The 16,508-nt window shown below is 53.9% G+C and overlaps 1 protein-coding gene across 4 annotated transcripts in view; it reads left to right on the forward strand.

The window, feature by feature from the left end:
* Positions 1-1,775, forward strand: part of LOC309381873 (ephrin type-B receptor 4-like) — a 35,620-nt gene extending 33,845 nt beyond the window's left edge. For all 4 annotated transcript variants that reach the window (XM_081933172.1, XM_081933174.1, XM_081933173.1 and 1 more), the window contains exons 15-16: positions 269-424; positions 525-1,775. In XM_081933172.1, coding sequence (XP_081789298.1) covers positions 269-424; positions 525-651 — 283 coding nt within the window. In that variant the 3' untranslated portion in view covers positions 652-1,775. The remainder of the gene's footprint in view (positions 1-268; positions 425-524) is intronic.
* The last annotated feature ends 14,733 nt before the right edge of the window (positions 1,776-16,508 follow it).

The raw sequence follows: 16,508 nt of genomic DNA on the forward strand, positions 1-16,508 counted from the left end.
CGCATTCCCACAGAGAGGGCTCTGCATGCCAGCTCTGGTACGCGTGCCATAGGTTCACTGTGTTCACACATGTAGGGATTTAGAGTTTGCCCGTTTCCCTGTTGAGTAGCAACCTAGAAATAGAATTGGGTGGATCGCGAAGGCCAGGGTGGACTTCCAGGCTCTGGGTGGGCACCCACTACAGAGTTCCCACACAGGACTTGGCTCTGGGCTGGGGGTTCCCCCTGTGGTAGAGCCCCCCTTGAGCCTTCCCCTCCCCTCCTTCTAGGCCGTCCCACCCTTTGCTGGACCAGCGGCTGCCCCACTACTCGTCCTTTGGGTCGGTCAGCGACTGGCTCCGTGCTATCAAGATGGGCCGCTACGAAGACAGCTTTGCCAACGCCGGTTTCACCTCCTTCGAGCTGGTCAGCCAACTCTCCTCCGAGTGAGTGGAGGGGGGCTCGGACGGAGGGAGGGAGGGAGGGGCAGGAGGGCAGACAGACAATCCCGCTCACCCCTCCCCTTCCCCGCTTTCCCTTCCGCAGAGACCTGCTCAGGATCGGAGTGACCTTGGCTGGGCATCAAAAGAAGATCCTGTCCAGCGTCCAAAACATGCATGTCCAGGGCAAGGCTGGCACCTCATCCACGGCGGTCAAAACAGGGCAGTTCTGACCACTACTTGGCCGAGAAGCACAGACTTGCCCGTCTCTGACTTTTGACCTCTTTGGGGGGAGAGGGCAGCCAGGAACTGGCCTGGGGGAGACGCCTCCTCTTGACTGACCCCATCAGGCTCCCCCTCTTCCCGTCTCTCCTGCTCTTCTAGCTCCCCCCCCATATATTCGCCCCTTTCCCGCTTTTGGGGGAGATGTCCCAAAGTGACCCCTGGACCCTCTCGGACAGTTGTGTCCTGCGCCGGCTTCATGGCAGGGAAATTGGGGAGACACCCTCCCTCCCCCCTGGGATGGAGGCCACGAAGACCGGCTGGGGGGGAGGGTTGAGAACTGGGCCCCTCCCTCGACCAAGCTCCGAGGGATATCATGCCAAAGAAGACCAGCTCTTTCCAGCCGGTGGGATTCTGCCCCCCCCAGCTGTGGGGGAGCAGTTTCTGGAGGGGGGGCTTCGGAAGTGGGGAGAGAATGAAGCCCCCTCCTCTGCGGGTGTTTGGGGCCGGCTGGAAGATACACAGGTGGTCAAACTCACCCGATCAGGCACCCCTTTGCTTGCTGCTGACTTTGAAGCTGAGACTTGAACCCAGCACCTCTTCTGCCCAAGGAGGAGATGCCATTGGGTGGTCGGGGGGGGGGAGCTGGTGCGCCTTGCCCCACACTCTCTGGGGCCAGAAATCCAAAGAATTGGGAACTCTGCTTAGGAGCATGGCTCTGCCCCCCACAGAAAAGGGGCAAAAATTCGGGAGGGGGGGAAGGAGGGACAGCTGAAGTTGTGGGAATCCCAGGATGGGACTGGCAAAGCAGACTGCAGCCTCCCTGGCAATCAGGCAGCGGTGGCACCACGGATGAGGCCGCGTGGGTGATGCCATCCGAGGAAAAGAGGGGTGGGGGGCTCCCCACGGCCCCTGGAGACCCCCAGGGGGGTCATTGCAGGGATCTTGTGGCACCATAGCCAAGCTGGCCTCGTTGGCACGGGCACCTGCCAGCCATGCCAGGGGGGCCATGCGCTTAGCCTGCGGTGCTGCTTCTTCTGTAACGATTCTTTAGCCTTCATATTGAAGGTGATCATAATGCTTCTTTTATTAAAACAAAACGGTGTATCTTCTAAGCCAAAATTAAAGGGGGTGAGGGGGGGGGCTGGTTGATGGCTGGTGGGGGATTTGAGGTGGAGGGGGCTGAGTTCCAGGGTGCCCTCCTCCCTCTTGCCAAACACAGAGGCACAGCCACTGCGGTTGCACAAGATATTCCTACCTGGAGTTGCAAACGTTGGAAATTTTCAATACTATCTAGGTGGAATTTTTTGGGTGGGAGGAAGGCTTGCAATGCAAGGAGCCCCAGGATGCCTGTGGGGGCGCAGGGGTCCCCAAAATTAAAGGAGGGAACTGCGATGGCACAACCAGCCCCCCCTTTCCTGCCTGTCATTGACTGTCCTATTAAGGGGGGGGGAGGACGGAGCAGAGACAAACAGGCTGACAGATAGGAGTAGGGGGTTGGAAGCTGCTCCCCTGGGGAAAGTGCTAATTTAATTCTTTTTTTTAATTATCCTCTTTTTTTGTTTAATAAACAGAATCTTTTTTTAAAAAAAGAGAAAGGGTATTAAACTTGGTTTGCACAGAGGGAGACTGGGCTGAACGTTAAAAGTTGTGGGCACATTCACAAAAGGGCTGCCCCCCCTCCCTCTCGATGTTGTCCGTTGAGACCCAACTGGGGGTTTGTGTGTGTGCTAGACGATATTCCAGGGGGTGCGAAAACTTGGGTTTCAAAAGGATAGTGTATATATGTATAAAGGTAAAGGTTCCCCTCGCACATACGTGCTAGTCGTTCCTGACTCTAGGGGGCGCTGCTCGTCTCCGTTTCAAAGCCGAAGAGCCAGCGCTGTCCGAAGACGTCTCCGTGGTCATGTGGCCGGCATGACTCAATGCCGAAGGCCCACGGAACGCTGTTCCCTTCCCACAAAGGTGTTTTTTCTACTTGCATTTTTTACCTACTTTCGAACTGCTAGGTTGGCAGAAGCTGGGACAAGCAACGGGAGCTCACTCCGTTACGTGGCGCTAGGGATTCGAACCGCCGAACTGCCGACCTTTCCGATCGACAAGCTCAGCGTCTTAGCCCCTGAGCCACCACGTCCCTTTTTATTTCTGATTTCTGATTACATGCATCTCATTCTTTCTCAAAGGTGTGCGAGAAAATATTGGAGGCGTTCCAGGGGCGTGAGGTATAGAGGAGATTGGCAACCCCTGGCGTAGCCCAGGGACAGGCATCCTTGGTGCCCATCCTCTTCCCCTAATAAGGGATCGGGGGGGGGGGAATACTTTAAAAGGCAAAGAGGGGTCCAGAAAAGCCCCTTTGTGTAACTGGGCCCATCTCTCTGCCCCAATGTGGAGGAGGGCGCCTTTTTTCCCCTCTGCCCACCTCATCTTACCACCCTCTAGTATCTACCCACTATCAAAACAAGAAAAACGTGCCTGCCCGTCAAACAGATGCCGAGATAGGAAGCTAGAAAAAACATCCTGTGAAGTATGAAGGTCACTCTGGGCCTGGACAAGCGGGGAAGGATGGGTGTTGTAGTCGTCCAATCCCCAAACTGACCCAACTAAGAGAAACTCCACATTTCCACCAAGAGCTGCGGTAGGGCAGTGGTTGGAGTGCAGTACACTGCAGGCGACTTCTGCTGACTGCCAGCTGACTGCGATTTGGCAGTTCGAATCTCACCGGGCTCAAGGTTGACTCAGCCTTCCGTCCTTCCCAAGGTGGGTAAAATGAGGACCCAGATTGTTGGGGGGCAAGAGGCTGACTCTGTAAATTACTTAGAGAGTAAGCGAAGCGGTATATAAGTCTAAGTGCTATTCCTTGGGAAGGGAAGATGAAGGAAGGAAGGAAGGGAAGATGAAGAAAGGAAAGGGAAGGAGGGAGGAGGTGTCATGGCACAGTGGTTAGAATACAGTATTGCAGGCTAATTCTGCACACAGCCAGGAGTTCGATCCTGACCAGCTCAAGGTTGACTCAGCCTTCCGTCCTTCCGAGGTCAGTAAAATGAGGACATAGATTGTTGGGGGGGGGGGCAAGAAGCTGACTCTGTAAACCACTTAAAGCTGGAAATCACCGTGAAGCGGTATATAAGTCTAAGTGCTATTCCTTGGGATAGGAGGAAAGAAGGAAGGAAGGAAGGTAGATGAGAAGGAAGGAATGGAAATGAGGAGAAGGAAGCTGTAATGGCGCAGTCCCTATACAGTACACTGCCCACTGCCAGCAGTTCAATCCTGACCCGCTCAAGGTTGACTCATTCTTCCGTCCTTCCTTCCAAGGTCAGTAAAACGAGGACCCAGATTGTTGGGGGCAAGAGGCTGATTCTGTAAGCTGCTGGGCGGTATAGAAGTGCTATTGCTATTTTAAGAAGCAGGGGAGAGGCTGGAATATGGGAAGTCCTTGACTTACAATCATTAGCTTAGTGATCCATTTGAAGTTACGACTGACAGGGCATACTTTCCCACCCACCCCCAGGCTTCCTACCCAGCCAACCCTAGGCCTAGCCAGCTGGGGGATTATGGGAGTTGAAGTCCACCCATCTTAAGAGTGAGCAAGGTTGAAAAATACTTTTCAAAGATGGGAGAAAGGCATGAAAATTCGCAGGGAACAGCGACACCTTGTGGCCGCACTGTGGTATAAGAAATGCATTTGCTCAGAATCGGAATCGGGCTGGAAGGGACCTTGGAGGACTTCTAGTCTAGCCTCGTGCTCAAGCAGGAGAGAGAGCCAATACCATTTCAGATTATCCAGTCTCTTCTTGAACACCTCCAGGGACAGAGCACCCACAACATCTGGTGGCAAGCTGTTCCGCAGTTTAACTGTCGTCACCGCTAGGAAATTTCTCTTAAATTCCAGGTTGCTTCTCTCCTTGATTAGTTTCCATCCATTGTTTCTTGTCCTGCCCCCTGGTGCTTTGGAGAATAAATTGACCCCCTCTTCTTTGGGGCAGCCCCTCAAATGCTGGAATATTGTGTCCCCCCTCATCCTTTAGACTGGACAAACCCAAATCTTGCAATCGTCCTTCATACGTTTTAGTCTCCAGGCCTTTGATCCTCTCAGTTGCTCTTCTCTGCACTTTTCCCAAAGTCTCCACATTTTTTTTGTAATGTTGGGACCAAAACTGGAGCCTGCATTCCAGCTGTGGCCTTAGTAAGGTTTTTTACTGGTCCCTGGGAGTTTTTTCTGAGAGGGGCAATCCCAAAGTTAACAGAACAACCTAATATTCTGTTGTTATTCCATTCAGGTTTGCCCTTCTAGAAAGGAAAAAAAACTCTGTACGCTGTCAGAGGCAATGCCCCCTTGCGAGTTTCTCTAACAAGACGCCCATCTCACCCCCCCCAAATCTGTAGGGGGGGGCAGGTTGGTGAACAGAAAGTGCCAAAATGCCCACTGTCTACAAGGTTTGTGCATTTGAGTTGCTAACCTTTGATTAGGCATTAAGTCAACAGCTGGGCTGGTGCAGCGTCGCCTTCCAACCTAGTTTGTTGAACTGTGGCTTGTTGAACCAGCCACAGCTGGCTGGGCTCACCCGTCCCACTAAGCCTGACATTATAAGGTTGCAATGGCTGAGACACACACACACACACCCTAAAAAATTGTGGCAGGCTTTGTGCAACAGTGCGAGCCGCTGAGCGTAACCTTTGCGACTGGAAAAGGAGAGAATCGGGGCAGAAAAAAGCTCCTTTTATTGAGTTTAAAAAATGAATAATTGTTCCAGACTTGGAGATGGATTTGAGAGTGAGAAGGGTCGGGGGTCCTGGCAGGGGATCGGGGTATTTTGGAAGAAATGCCCACCTGGGCTCAGCTCCAAGTGGGGAAAAAGACACTGGAAACACGGAGGCTGCTTGGAAAGATGGTTTAATGGTGGACAGGATCCCATGGCTTGAGCTCCTGAGCAGAAAAGGGGGATCAGAGGCTTCCAGATGTTGGGTGAAGAAGACAAAGAGAGACAGATGCTGAAAGTCCCTGCTTTTATGCCCTCTCTGGCCTTTGATCTTGATCTTGCATTCTGATTGGTTGTCAGACTCTCCTGGGGCCATGCAGGGGCAGCCCTGTAAGCTGTGCTTCGAGTCCAAGTTTGGTTGAGCGTTGCTTCTTCCCAGGTGGTGAGATGGGTGAGAGGCTAACCTTACCTTTGTTATGTAGAATAGACTGACCCAGGCCCTTTGACAAAGGTGGAGGCCAGCGGAGTTTCGGCCTCTCTTTGAGTTTCTACTTCTCTTTTTTAGGGGAAAATATTCTTCTGCCTTTCCCATATTTTCTCGAATATTTCATTCTTCCGGGAGAGGGGTGGGTGCTAAATTCCTACAAGGCGGGGGGGCAGGAGCCCAGGGGAAGCAGACGGGCGTTCTTGCCAACCCAGGAATGGGGTTTTTGTCTCGATGAAATCCTTCGGCCGTGCAGAGGCGTCGTCACGAGTGGGGGACCTACGACACAGGAACAGAGAATGAAGCAGGGCTCTTGACGCCACTCGGGACCCCCCCAGAGCCCCCCCCCAGAACCAGCCTCTTCAGTAAAGGCAGGATGAATAAGTCAATATGGATTGTTTGGGGGGGGGGAAGAGAACCATTTGGAAAGGGAAAAAGCCGGACGGTGACCTTTTCCGAAGGGTCTCTGCCATCCAGCATGCCTGCACACTCGCGGGTTGCCCGCTGAGACCCCAGCCCCACACCCTGGGGGGGGGGGTTCTGGGAGAGCCAAATGGGGTCAGCTCTGGATGGGAATCCCGAAGCAGGAAGTGAAGAAAACGGGGGGGGGAGGGGAGTTGGCAGCAAATTGTTTCCAGCCATTCGGGGCGGCTGCAGGGAAGGGTCAAGGCGATCCGAGAGCTCAGGTCACACAATATTTGGGAGGGGTCCTTGGGGGTCTCTGAGCTTGGGGGGGGGGGTTTCTTGCAGACATTTCTTGACCCAACTAGGGAACATCATCAGTGCTAGAAAGGAATGGGATTTGTTGGATGGAGGAGGAGGAGGAGGAGGAGGAAGAAGAAGACTGTGGGGTCCTTGGTGCTCTCTGAGCTTGGTTTACCGGGAGACGTCTCGTGACCCAACTAAGGAACATCATCAGTGCTAAGAGAGGATGACATTTACAGAGAGGAGGAGGAGGAGGAGGAGCAGAGAGGAAGAAGACTGTGGGCTGTTTAGTGGTTTTCTTGCTGACGTTTCATGACCCAACTAGGGAACATCATCAGTGCTAATCTTGATGATGTTCCCTAAATGGGTCATGAAATGTCTACAAGCAAACCACCAAGCTCAGAGAGCACCAAGGGTCCCACTGTTCTCCTCCTCCTCCTCCTCCTCCTCCTCCTCCCCCTCCTCCCCCTCCCCTCCCCCTCCCCCCCCTCCTCCTCCTCCTCCTCCTCCACCTTTCACCAAACCCAACCCCCTTCTAGTCCTGATGATGTTCCTTCCTTGGGTCATGAAACATCTGCAAGAAAACAGCTAAGGCCAGAAAGCTCCAAGGACCCCACAGTCCTCCTCCTCCTCCTCCCCCTCCCCTCCCCCTCCTCCTCCTCCCCCTCCCCCTCCCCCCCCCTCCTCCTCCTCCTCCTCCTCTCCACAAACTGCCCTCCCCTCTAGCCCTGATGATGTTTCCTAGTTGGGTCATGAAACGTCTGCAAGAAAATAGCTAAGAGCTTAGAGAGCAGCAAGGACCCCAGAATCCTCCTCTTCCCCCTCCTCCTCCTCCTCCTCCGCCAGTCCCCGAACCCAACCCCCAAGGAGCTCCAATGCAACCCTGAGCTACAAATACTCCCCCCTTTCTGGTGCAAAAACAATCCCACAGTCCTGTTGGCTGACTTCACTTTTAACACACCCGTGTGCACAGACACAAACGGCTGAGCCAACCAGGGTGCCCGGAGGCGCCAGGGGCCCAGCTGGACTCGGAGGAGGCTTTTGCTTCAAAAGAACGGCTTCCTGGAGCTGGCTGGCCCTGGTGGGAAGGGGCTCCTTGGAGAAGGGCAGGATTAGGGGGGGGGGTCGACCCAGAGAAGAAGCCAGGAGAGGAGGGACTGCGCGAAAGACGCACAGCTGGGCCGGTGTTCTTTTTGCCCCCCCCCACCTGCGTTCTATGCAGCTGGAGCATGGAGAGGAGGGGGGCTCTGGGGTCTGAAGAAGGGACGGACCCCTGCCAGGCTCTTTGGATGTTGGGGGCATAGGATGGGCACCCCACTTCGGACTGGCCCAGCAAAGACTCAGGACCCCCTCCCCCATTCCCAAAGACTGGCTCTTGGGGAGGGGGGCACATTTGCTTACCCTCAGCACCCGAGGCCGCTGAAGGTCCCGATCCGGTCCAGCTTGATGCCAAAGCAGCCCGGCTGAGCCCACTTCGGGAAGCGTCCTCGGAGCCTCCTCGGCTGGGACTTCACCAGCTCCCGGAGGAGGGGGAGCCAGGGGTGCCCGGGGGGCAGAGTCGGGGGCCTGGGGGGAAGGTGCCCACCTAAGGGTGGGGGCGAGGAGCCAAAGAGGGGCGGAGGAGCTTCGTGGCCGGACAGCAGAATTGCAAGGTCCGGCTCAAGGATTTCCAGCAAGAGCTGTTGAAGGGAAAAAAATAGGAAGATGTTGGGACCATCATCCACAGCCCCTCCCCCCCATGAGCCCCTGTGCCACGCAAGATGCCCTTACCTGGGGAGGGCGGATGGGGCTCTGGGAAGCTGGCAGGAGAAGGCAGAGGAGGAGGAGGAGGGCCCGGGGTTGCATTGTGGTCTTGGGCTATTTATCCAGCAGGTAGACTGCCTTGGTCCAGGGAGGAAGGGCGATGGGGCTGGGGCTTTTTGCCTCTGGCTTCCCTGGGGCTCTGGCGGGAGCTTTATAGGGGTACTCGACCCCCCATCTCCCCTGGCAACAGTGTGCTTGGAAGGGCAGGGTCTGGGGAGGGGGTTCGCCCCCCCCTGTGAATTAGCCAGGGAATGAGTTATGGGTAAAGGGGGACAAAGGAAGAGGGGGGCAGGAAAGAAGAAAGGAAAGAAAAGAGAAAAAGAAAGGGAAGGAAGGAAGGAAGGAAGGAAGGAAGGAAGGAAGGAAGGAAGGAAGGAAGGAAAAGAAAGGGGAAGGAAATGAATGGAAGGAAGGAGAAGAAAGAAGAGAGGAAGGAAGAAAAAGAAAGAGGAGAGGAAGGAAGGAAGGGAAGAAGGAAATGAATGGAAGGAAGGAGAAGAAAGAAGAGAGGAAGGAAGAAAAAGAAAGAGGAGAGGAAGGAAGGAAGGGAAGAAGGAAATGAATGGAAAGAAGGACAAGAAAGAAAAAAGGAAGGAAGGAAAAGCAAGAGGAGAGGAAGGAAAATAAGAAGGAAAGGAAAGGGGGAAAAGAATGGAAGGAAGGACAAGAAGGAGAGGAAAGAAGGAAGGAAATGGAAGGAAAGAAGGAAGGGCAAGAGAGAGAAGAGGAAGGAGATGCTGCAACCATCCTAAATATGAATTGGCTGCTGAGAGTCTGGATTTTGATCACGTGACCATGGGGGGGGATGCAGGAACGGTCGTAAGTGTGAAAATGGTCGTAGGTTCCTTTTTCCAGTGCTCAGAGGCAGGAAGGGGGGCTGGGGGAGAGCGCTGGGGGAGGGGGGGGCTGGCAGTGGGGAGAATGCCTTCCTTGCAGACAAGAGCCCGGCCTGTCTCTGCCAGGGGCCTCCCAACCCTCCCCTCCCTCTCCCCCCTCAACTAAAGCTGTCCCCCCCCCCCAGTCATGGACCTTTGCAGGGAGGGGGGGTGTTTCTCAAGAGAAAGGGGGGGGTCACAGGGCACATTCCTGGCACGGGATGAGGGATTCCTTGGCCAACGCAGCCATTCATCCCACTGGCCCTTGACGTCATCCCCAGCCTGGACTTCAATGGGAACTTGGGGGGGCATTTCCCCCACTCAACTCCAAAGCTGGGAGTCTGTGGGACGACAAGCTCCTTCTGTCTCTTTTGGACGGGGGGTGCAGCCGTGCCGGGGAACAAACAGCCGAGACCCCAGAAGGTCCCTCCAAGCGGAGAAATTCAGAAAGCCAACTCAGCAGGCAGAGAATTTGGAAGCCCTTCAAAAAAAAAAAAAAAAAAAAACTAAGATGAAATGCTGGTTTATTGCACTGCAGAAACGCAGAGACCAAGGATTGGCTTATGCCGTTGAAGGAGTATATAAATCAATATCAATCAATATTGGCTACTTTGAACACGAATTGCTTAAGTTGCTATATTATGGTTGCTGATTAAACCAACATTCCCTGTTTGCTTTCTTGCCTTCAAAGCTAGGCACGTTCTTGAAAACGTAGAAAGACATTGTTACCCGGGAATATCAGGCCCCGTAGATAAAGGAACCAAACTAGGGAGCTTTCCTGGCTCATAAATCCTGAAAGCATTCTGCTCAAGGACAACTTAGCAAAGGGGGAGGTAGGCTGCCCCACCCCTCTACACGAGGCTACAGGAATACTCCACAGATAAGGTAGACAGAGACAGGAGCTTGAACAGAAGAAGGCTTTAAAGATCACATTGGTAACAAACTTTTGTCTCTGATTGAATAAACTTTGTTTCTGTCGGCGTAAAAAGTATATAATACTCTGAGCCCCTCTTGCAGGGAAAGGCTATTCCTTACATGCATGTTGTTTGTATGTTTTGGATATAGTTTGGTCACCCATAACCTACTACTAGATAAAGTAGAAAAAAGTGGGTTGGACAGCATCACCACCAGATGGATTCGTAACTGGCTGACCAACCGCACTCAACGTGTAGTCCTCAATGGAACTGCATCTACATGGAGGGAAGTATGCAGTGGAGTCCCCCAAGGCTCTGTTTTAGGCCCAGGACTCTTCAACATCTTCACCAATGATTTGGATGAGGGAATAAATGGGGAACTCATCAAATTTGCAGATGACACCAAGCTGGCAGGAATAGCCAACACTCCAGAAGACAGGCTTAAGATACAGAAGGATCTTGACAAACTTGAACATTGGGCACTATCTAATAAAATGAAATTCAAGGGTGAAAAGAGTAAAAGGTTTTACATTTAGGCAAGAAAAACGGAATGCACAGGTACAGTATAGGTGGTACCTTGCTCAACAGTAGTAACTGTGAAAGGGATCTTGGAGTCCTAGTGGACAACCGTTTAAATAGGAGCCAGCCGTGTGCAGCAGCTGCCAAAAAAGCCAACACAGTTCTAGGCTGCATCAACAGAGGGATAGAATCAAGATTACGTGAAGTGTTAATACCACTTTATAAGGCCTTGGGAAGGCCACACTTGGAATCCTGCATTCAGTTTTGGTCACCACGATGTAGAAAAGATGTGGAGACTCTAGAAAAAGTGCAGAGAAGAGCAACAAAGATGATTAGGGGACTGGAGACTAAAACATAGGAAGAACAGTTGCAGGAACTGAGTATGTTTAGCTTAAGAGAAAGAAGGACTAGGGGAGACAGGATAGCAGTCTTCCAATATCTCAGGGGTTGCCACAAAGAAGAGGGAGTCAAGCTATTCTCCAAGGCACCTGAGGACAGAACAAGAAGCAATGGGTGGAAACTAATCAAGGGGAGAAGAAACTTAGAACTGAGGAGAAACTTCCTGACAGTGAGAACAATTAATCAGTGGAACAGAAGTTGCCTCCAGATGTTGTGAATGCCCCAACACTGGAAGTCTTTAAGAAGATGTTGGATAGCCATTTGTCTGGAACGGTGTAGGGTTTCCTGCCTAGGCAGGGGGTTGGACTAGAAGACCTCCAAGGCCCCTTCCAACTCTGCTATTGTATTGTATTGTATTTGGGAATTAATCCCAAGATATCTGGAAGGCCCTGGGTTCAGGAAAATTACACCCAGCTTTTGCTATAGCCATAAATCAAAGCTACTATTTTTTTGCAAGCCTCACCTGGAGTCTCTCTCTCTCTCTTTTGGCATTTCAGTGGCTCAGGGAAGCTGCTGGGACCTTGAACCACCAATCTTGCCCTGCATAAAGAGAGGCAGAAAATCAGGGTAAGGATTAGCAGCCGCTTTGTAAAGCCTTAGTAAGGCCACACCTGGAATATCCTGAGTCCAGTTTTGGTCCCCCACGTTACAAAGAAGAGGTTGAGACTTTGGGAAAAGGGCAGAGAAGAGCAACTAAGATGATTAAAGGCCTAAAGGAGACTAAATATATATATAAAGAAGGATTGCAGGAATTGGACAGGTCTAGTTTAATGAAAAGGAGAAGGGGGGGCATGATAGCATCTTCCAATCTTTGAGGGGCTGCCCCAAAGGAGAGGGAGTCAAGCTATTCTCCAAAAGCACCAGAAGGCAGGACAAGAAGAGATGGAAACTAACTGAGGAGAGATCCAAACCTAGAAATAAGGAGAAACTTCCTAACAGTGAGGACAATTCACCAGTGGAACTCCTCGCCACCAGAAGTTGTGGAGGTTTTCAAGAAGAGACTGGACAGCCATTTGCCTGGGGTGGTGTAGGTCTCCTGCTTGAGCATAAAGGGTTGAACTAGATGGCCTTCAATATCTCAGGGGCTGCCCCAAAGGAGAGGCGGGGGAGGGGGGGTGTCAACCTATTCTCCAAAGCACCAGAAGGCAGGAGAAGCAGAGACGGATGGAAACTAACCAAGGAGAGAAGCAACCTGGAATTAAGGTAACTTCCCTTCGCACAGGTGTGGTAGTTGTTCCCGACTCTAGGGGCCGCTGCTCATCTCCATTTCAAAGCCGAAGAGCCAGCGCTGTCTGAAGACGTCTCCGTGGTCATGTGGCAGGCATGGCTCAAAGGCACAAGGAACGCCGTTCCCTTCCCACCAAAGGTGGTTCCTATTTTTCTACTTGCATTTTTTACCTGCTTTCGAACTGATAGGTTGGCAGAAGCTGGGACAAGTCACAGGAGCTCCCTCCGTTATGCGGCGCCAGGGATTCGAACCGCCCAACGGCCGACCTTTCAAAATGGGGATTTTGACAAGCTCAGCGTCTTAGCCCCTGAGCCCCCGGGTCCCTTTTCATTTCTAATTGCATGCATATCATTATTTTTGAAAGGGGTGCGAGAATCTACCGGAAGCGTCCCAGGGGTGTAGAAAAGGTTGCTACCTACCCTCTAACTACAGCAAAAATTGGATTATTATTATTTTCTCTCTCTCTCAAGAACGCAAAACCTCCCCGAAAGACGTCAAGCCATAAAATCCCCCCCCCCCAAGTGAGGTTTCTCTCCAGCCCGCCAGGACAAAGAAAGGCAGCCCGAAAAAACACAGCCCAGCAACGCTTCCCTTCAACACAACAGCTCGTGAATAAGTAACAACAAACACACAACTTCCCTCCCCCCCGAAGGCTTTTTGGGATTTCTTTTGGAAAGGGAACCGCTTAGAAACCTCAACAAAGGAGAACTTAAATAGCGGCGGCGTTCAACAACTCACATGGCAACGCGATGCGCCACCTGACGCAGTTCTGTTTGTCACACACACACACAAACACACATACAAAATAAAGGACTTTGCATGACAGTCTCCAAACGGAGACTTTCCCAGAGCAAAAGTCCCAGAAAACAGCAATGGGTTTTCACAGGTACGCCTCGACTTACGACCCCAAAGGAGGCCAAGCGTTTTGTTGCTAAGTGAAACGTTCACCAAGTGAATGTTTCCCCATCTAATGACGTTTCTTGCCACTGTTGCTAAGCGAATCACTGCAGGTGGTAAGTCAGTCACACCGTTGCTAAGCGAATGGAAAGAAAGTCACAAACGGGAGAGTCACATGCAACTGTCGTAAATCTGAGTCAGTGGCCAAGAGTTTTAATTTTGATCACGGGATGGTGGGGATGCAGCAACGGTCGTTAAGTGAGAAAAAAGGGTCACAAGTCCCTTTTTTCATTCCGTTGTAACTTTAAACGGCCACTAAATGAACTGTTGTAAGTTGAAGACTGCCTGTATGTAAAGAACTGCCTTTAATGCAGTGGAAGGGGGATCTTACAGAAACTTTGCAGCCTGTGGACTACAACTCCCAGAATTCCTGAGCCAGCCATGCAGGGTTCTGGGAGTTGAAGTTCACAGGCGGTGAAGCTGAGTAGATCCCCTGTAGCTCTCCCAAGAGGCGGGGGAGGGGGGGCACCCTTCTGAAGAGTCCAGCTTTATCCATGAATGCCGGCTGGGTGGTTGGGCCAATTGCCAGGAGGCGGTGAGTTCTAGTTTCCCCTTAGGCATGAAAGCAGGCTGGGTGACTTTGGGCCAGACCTTCTCTCTTAGCCCAGCCCACCTCACAGGGTTGTTGTTAAGGCCAAAAACAGGAGGAAAGACGCAGTGTGTGCATTTGAGTTACAAATATAATCCCTTGAGTTATTTAGTATAAAGACAATTAAAGTGGGATTAAAAAATAGTGCCCCTTCTTTTTGAACAAATGCCCCCCCCCCCGCCCGGGGTATGGAGCAAAGGTAAAAGCCAGCCGTAAGGCGGAGGAGGGTCTCAAAGGAAGGGCGGTTTCTTTACAGCCCTGTCAATCTGATTTGATTGACACAGTCTCATGTCAATCAGACTTAATTTTCAGGGCAGGGGATTAAGGAGGGGACATTTCCTCTCAGTGGAGCTCGACCTGCGAGGATTTCCCTCGAGATTTCCTCCGACTTCCCAGGAGTTTTGCTGCCCTGGGATCGCTGGGTGGCCTCCCGTCCAAGGGCTAAAAAGCTGAAGCCAGCCAAGTATCTTCAAAAGGGGTGGAGGAGGGGCCTCTCGCCCTCCTCCTCCTCCTCCGCCCCGGGCCCTCCAGCGTCAGTCCCGTCGGGGACAGGCAGAGTAAGAGCCCTGATACCACCCCGGAGCTGCGACCGCCGCCAAGAAGGACCGCGGCGGACGGCCACGTGCTCCCAACCGGGCTCTGCCGCATCCCGCCCCTTTCCCAATTCCACCCAATGGGCGCCCAGGACGAGTCCTCACCTGCCGTACGATTGGTTAACTCACGCTCACTTCGCCGAGGCAGGAGGAATTTTAAAAAAAGCCACCAGCCAATGGCGGGGCGAGGGCGTCGCAAGAGGCACGTGAAAGAGGAGGGGCGGCCTCTCAATCCTATTATTGGATGTCAGAGAAGAGAGACGACTCGTCATTGGCCACCGGGGGTGCGGTGGGTGGGACTTAAAGGGGAACCCCCGTCGAGGGGCGTTGAGCAACGCTCGAAACTGCTACTGCGCCTGCGTCGCAGCAGCGATTCTCGGGGAGAAACCCCGCTTTTCATTTCTCATTGGCCGCGGGGAGAGGAGGAGCTTGAAGAGAAACGAGAACTGGGCCGAAAGAGAAGGGAGGGGGCGTGGCCAGAGCGGCTCCTCGCCATTGGTCGACGGCTCCGGCCGCGAGCGCCGGTCCGCGGCGCGCATTGGCGCCTCCGCCGGGGTGGGCGTGGCCGAGCTCGCGCGGGGGAGGCGACGCGTCTTGCGGCGCAGGCGCAGAGCGCACGCACGGCACGCACGCACGGCCGTGTGTGCGGGGCGGGGGGGAAGGGCGCGCGTTCCGTGAGGGGAGGCCTCTCGCTCGCTCAGCTCGGCCGCGGAGGCTGCGGGGAGCCCGCCACTAGAGGCCGAGGCTCCGGAGGAGGAGGAAGCAGCGCGCCTGAGCGAGCGGGCCGGGCCTTCGCAGGTCTCGGCTGGGGCCGGTCAAAGTGGCCGAGCCGGAGGAGGCCGGGCCCCGCCCCGCCCCCATCCCCCCACCGGTGGCGGCGGCGGCGGGGGGGACCCAACCCTCGCGGGGCTCCTCGCCCTTGTCGGCCGCGGGGCCCATGGAGGGCCTGCCCGTGGAAGTGCGGGGCTCCAACGGGGCCTTCTACAAGGTGAGGGGAGGGGGGAAGAGGAGGAGGAGGAGGAGGGGTTGCCATGGCGGCGGGAGGGCGGGGCCCCGTCGCCAGGGGAGCCGGCCGGGGGGGGCGTGGCGGGGGGGTAGAAGAAGAAAAAGCAGCGAAGGAGGCCGCAGGACGGACGGAGACAGACACCCCCCCTCTATCCACCCCCCAGGCCTAGGGGCAGCAGTGCGGCCTAGTGGTCCCTCTAAATGGGGGGTCTCACCCAGCCCCCCTCCTAGGAAAGGAAGGGGGAGCCGACCCCCCCCCCCCACGTGTGCCTGGCCGGGGGAAGAGGGTCTGCCACCAGGACTGGAAACTTTATCTCTCGGGGCTTTGATTGGCAGGGGCAGGTGCCCCTCCAGGTGGGGAGGAGGGGGGGTCCGGAGAGAGGCCCTCCCTGGGGCTCCTTTCAGTCACAGATCCCCCCCCCGCCCCTCAAAAGGCTCCTCCCCCCCTTCTAAGGGGATGAGGGTGGCTTGCCCCAATTAGGGGGTGGGGTGGGCGAAGGGAGAGCGGTGGGGGAGGGGGGGGTCTTTCAGGGGCAAGGAAGCCTGTAGGTTTGACACCCAAATGCTGCTCCTCTTCCTCTTGGTTAGGAAAGCTGCCTCGTTTTTAATTTAAAAGAAATTGGGGGTGGGGGTGGACCCCAGTTTTGAAATGGGAAGTTCCTTGGGGGGAGACCATTTCTTTATGGCCAGGAAGGGATCCCTGGGAGAGAAAAAGAGAGCCAGCGACATTTTCTTTTCCCTGCCAAAACAAAAAGAAACGCCCAGCCGATCTCTCCCCCCATTGCCTCGTTGCTCTTTTTCCTTGGGGGTTTTCACTTTTCCTGAACATTTTAACAGGTTCCCCCCCCCCCCCCCGCCGTCTGCCAAAAGCTCTGAAAACCACAGTGGTAACCAACCCAGGGAAGAAACACCCAACTTTTCTCTTTCTCACTTTGGCTGCGTTTTCGTCTCTTAGCAAAGTCCGCTATGTTGGACAGCTCCGGATTGGTGTGTCTTGTTGTTTTTTAAGACAGGGAGTTTTCCCACTTCGGCGACGGTTCCTTTTTCTAGCAACAGAGTAGTTGCTGGATTGAACGCTGTCTGTTCTTGAATAGCTTTGC

The sequence above is a fragment of the Natrix helvetica genome, assembly GCF_964273705.1.
Source record: "Natrix helvetica genome assembly, chromosome: Z".
NCBI classification, from domain to species: domain Eukaryota; kingdom Metazoa; phylum Chordata; class Lepidosauria; order Squamata; family Natricidae; genus Natrix; species Natrix helvetica.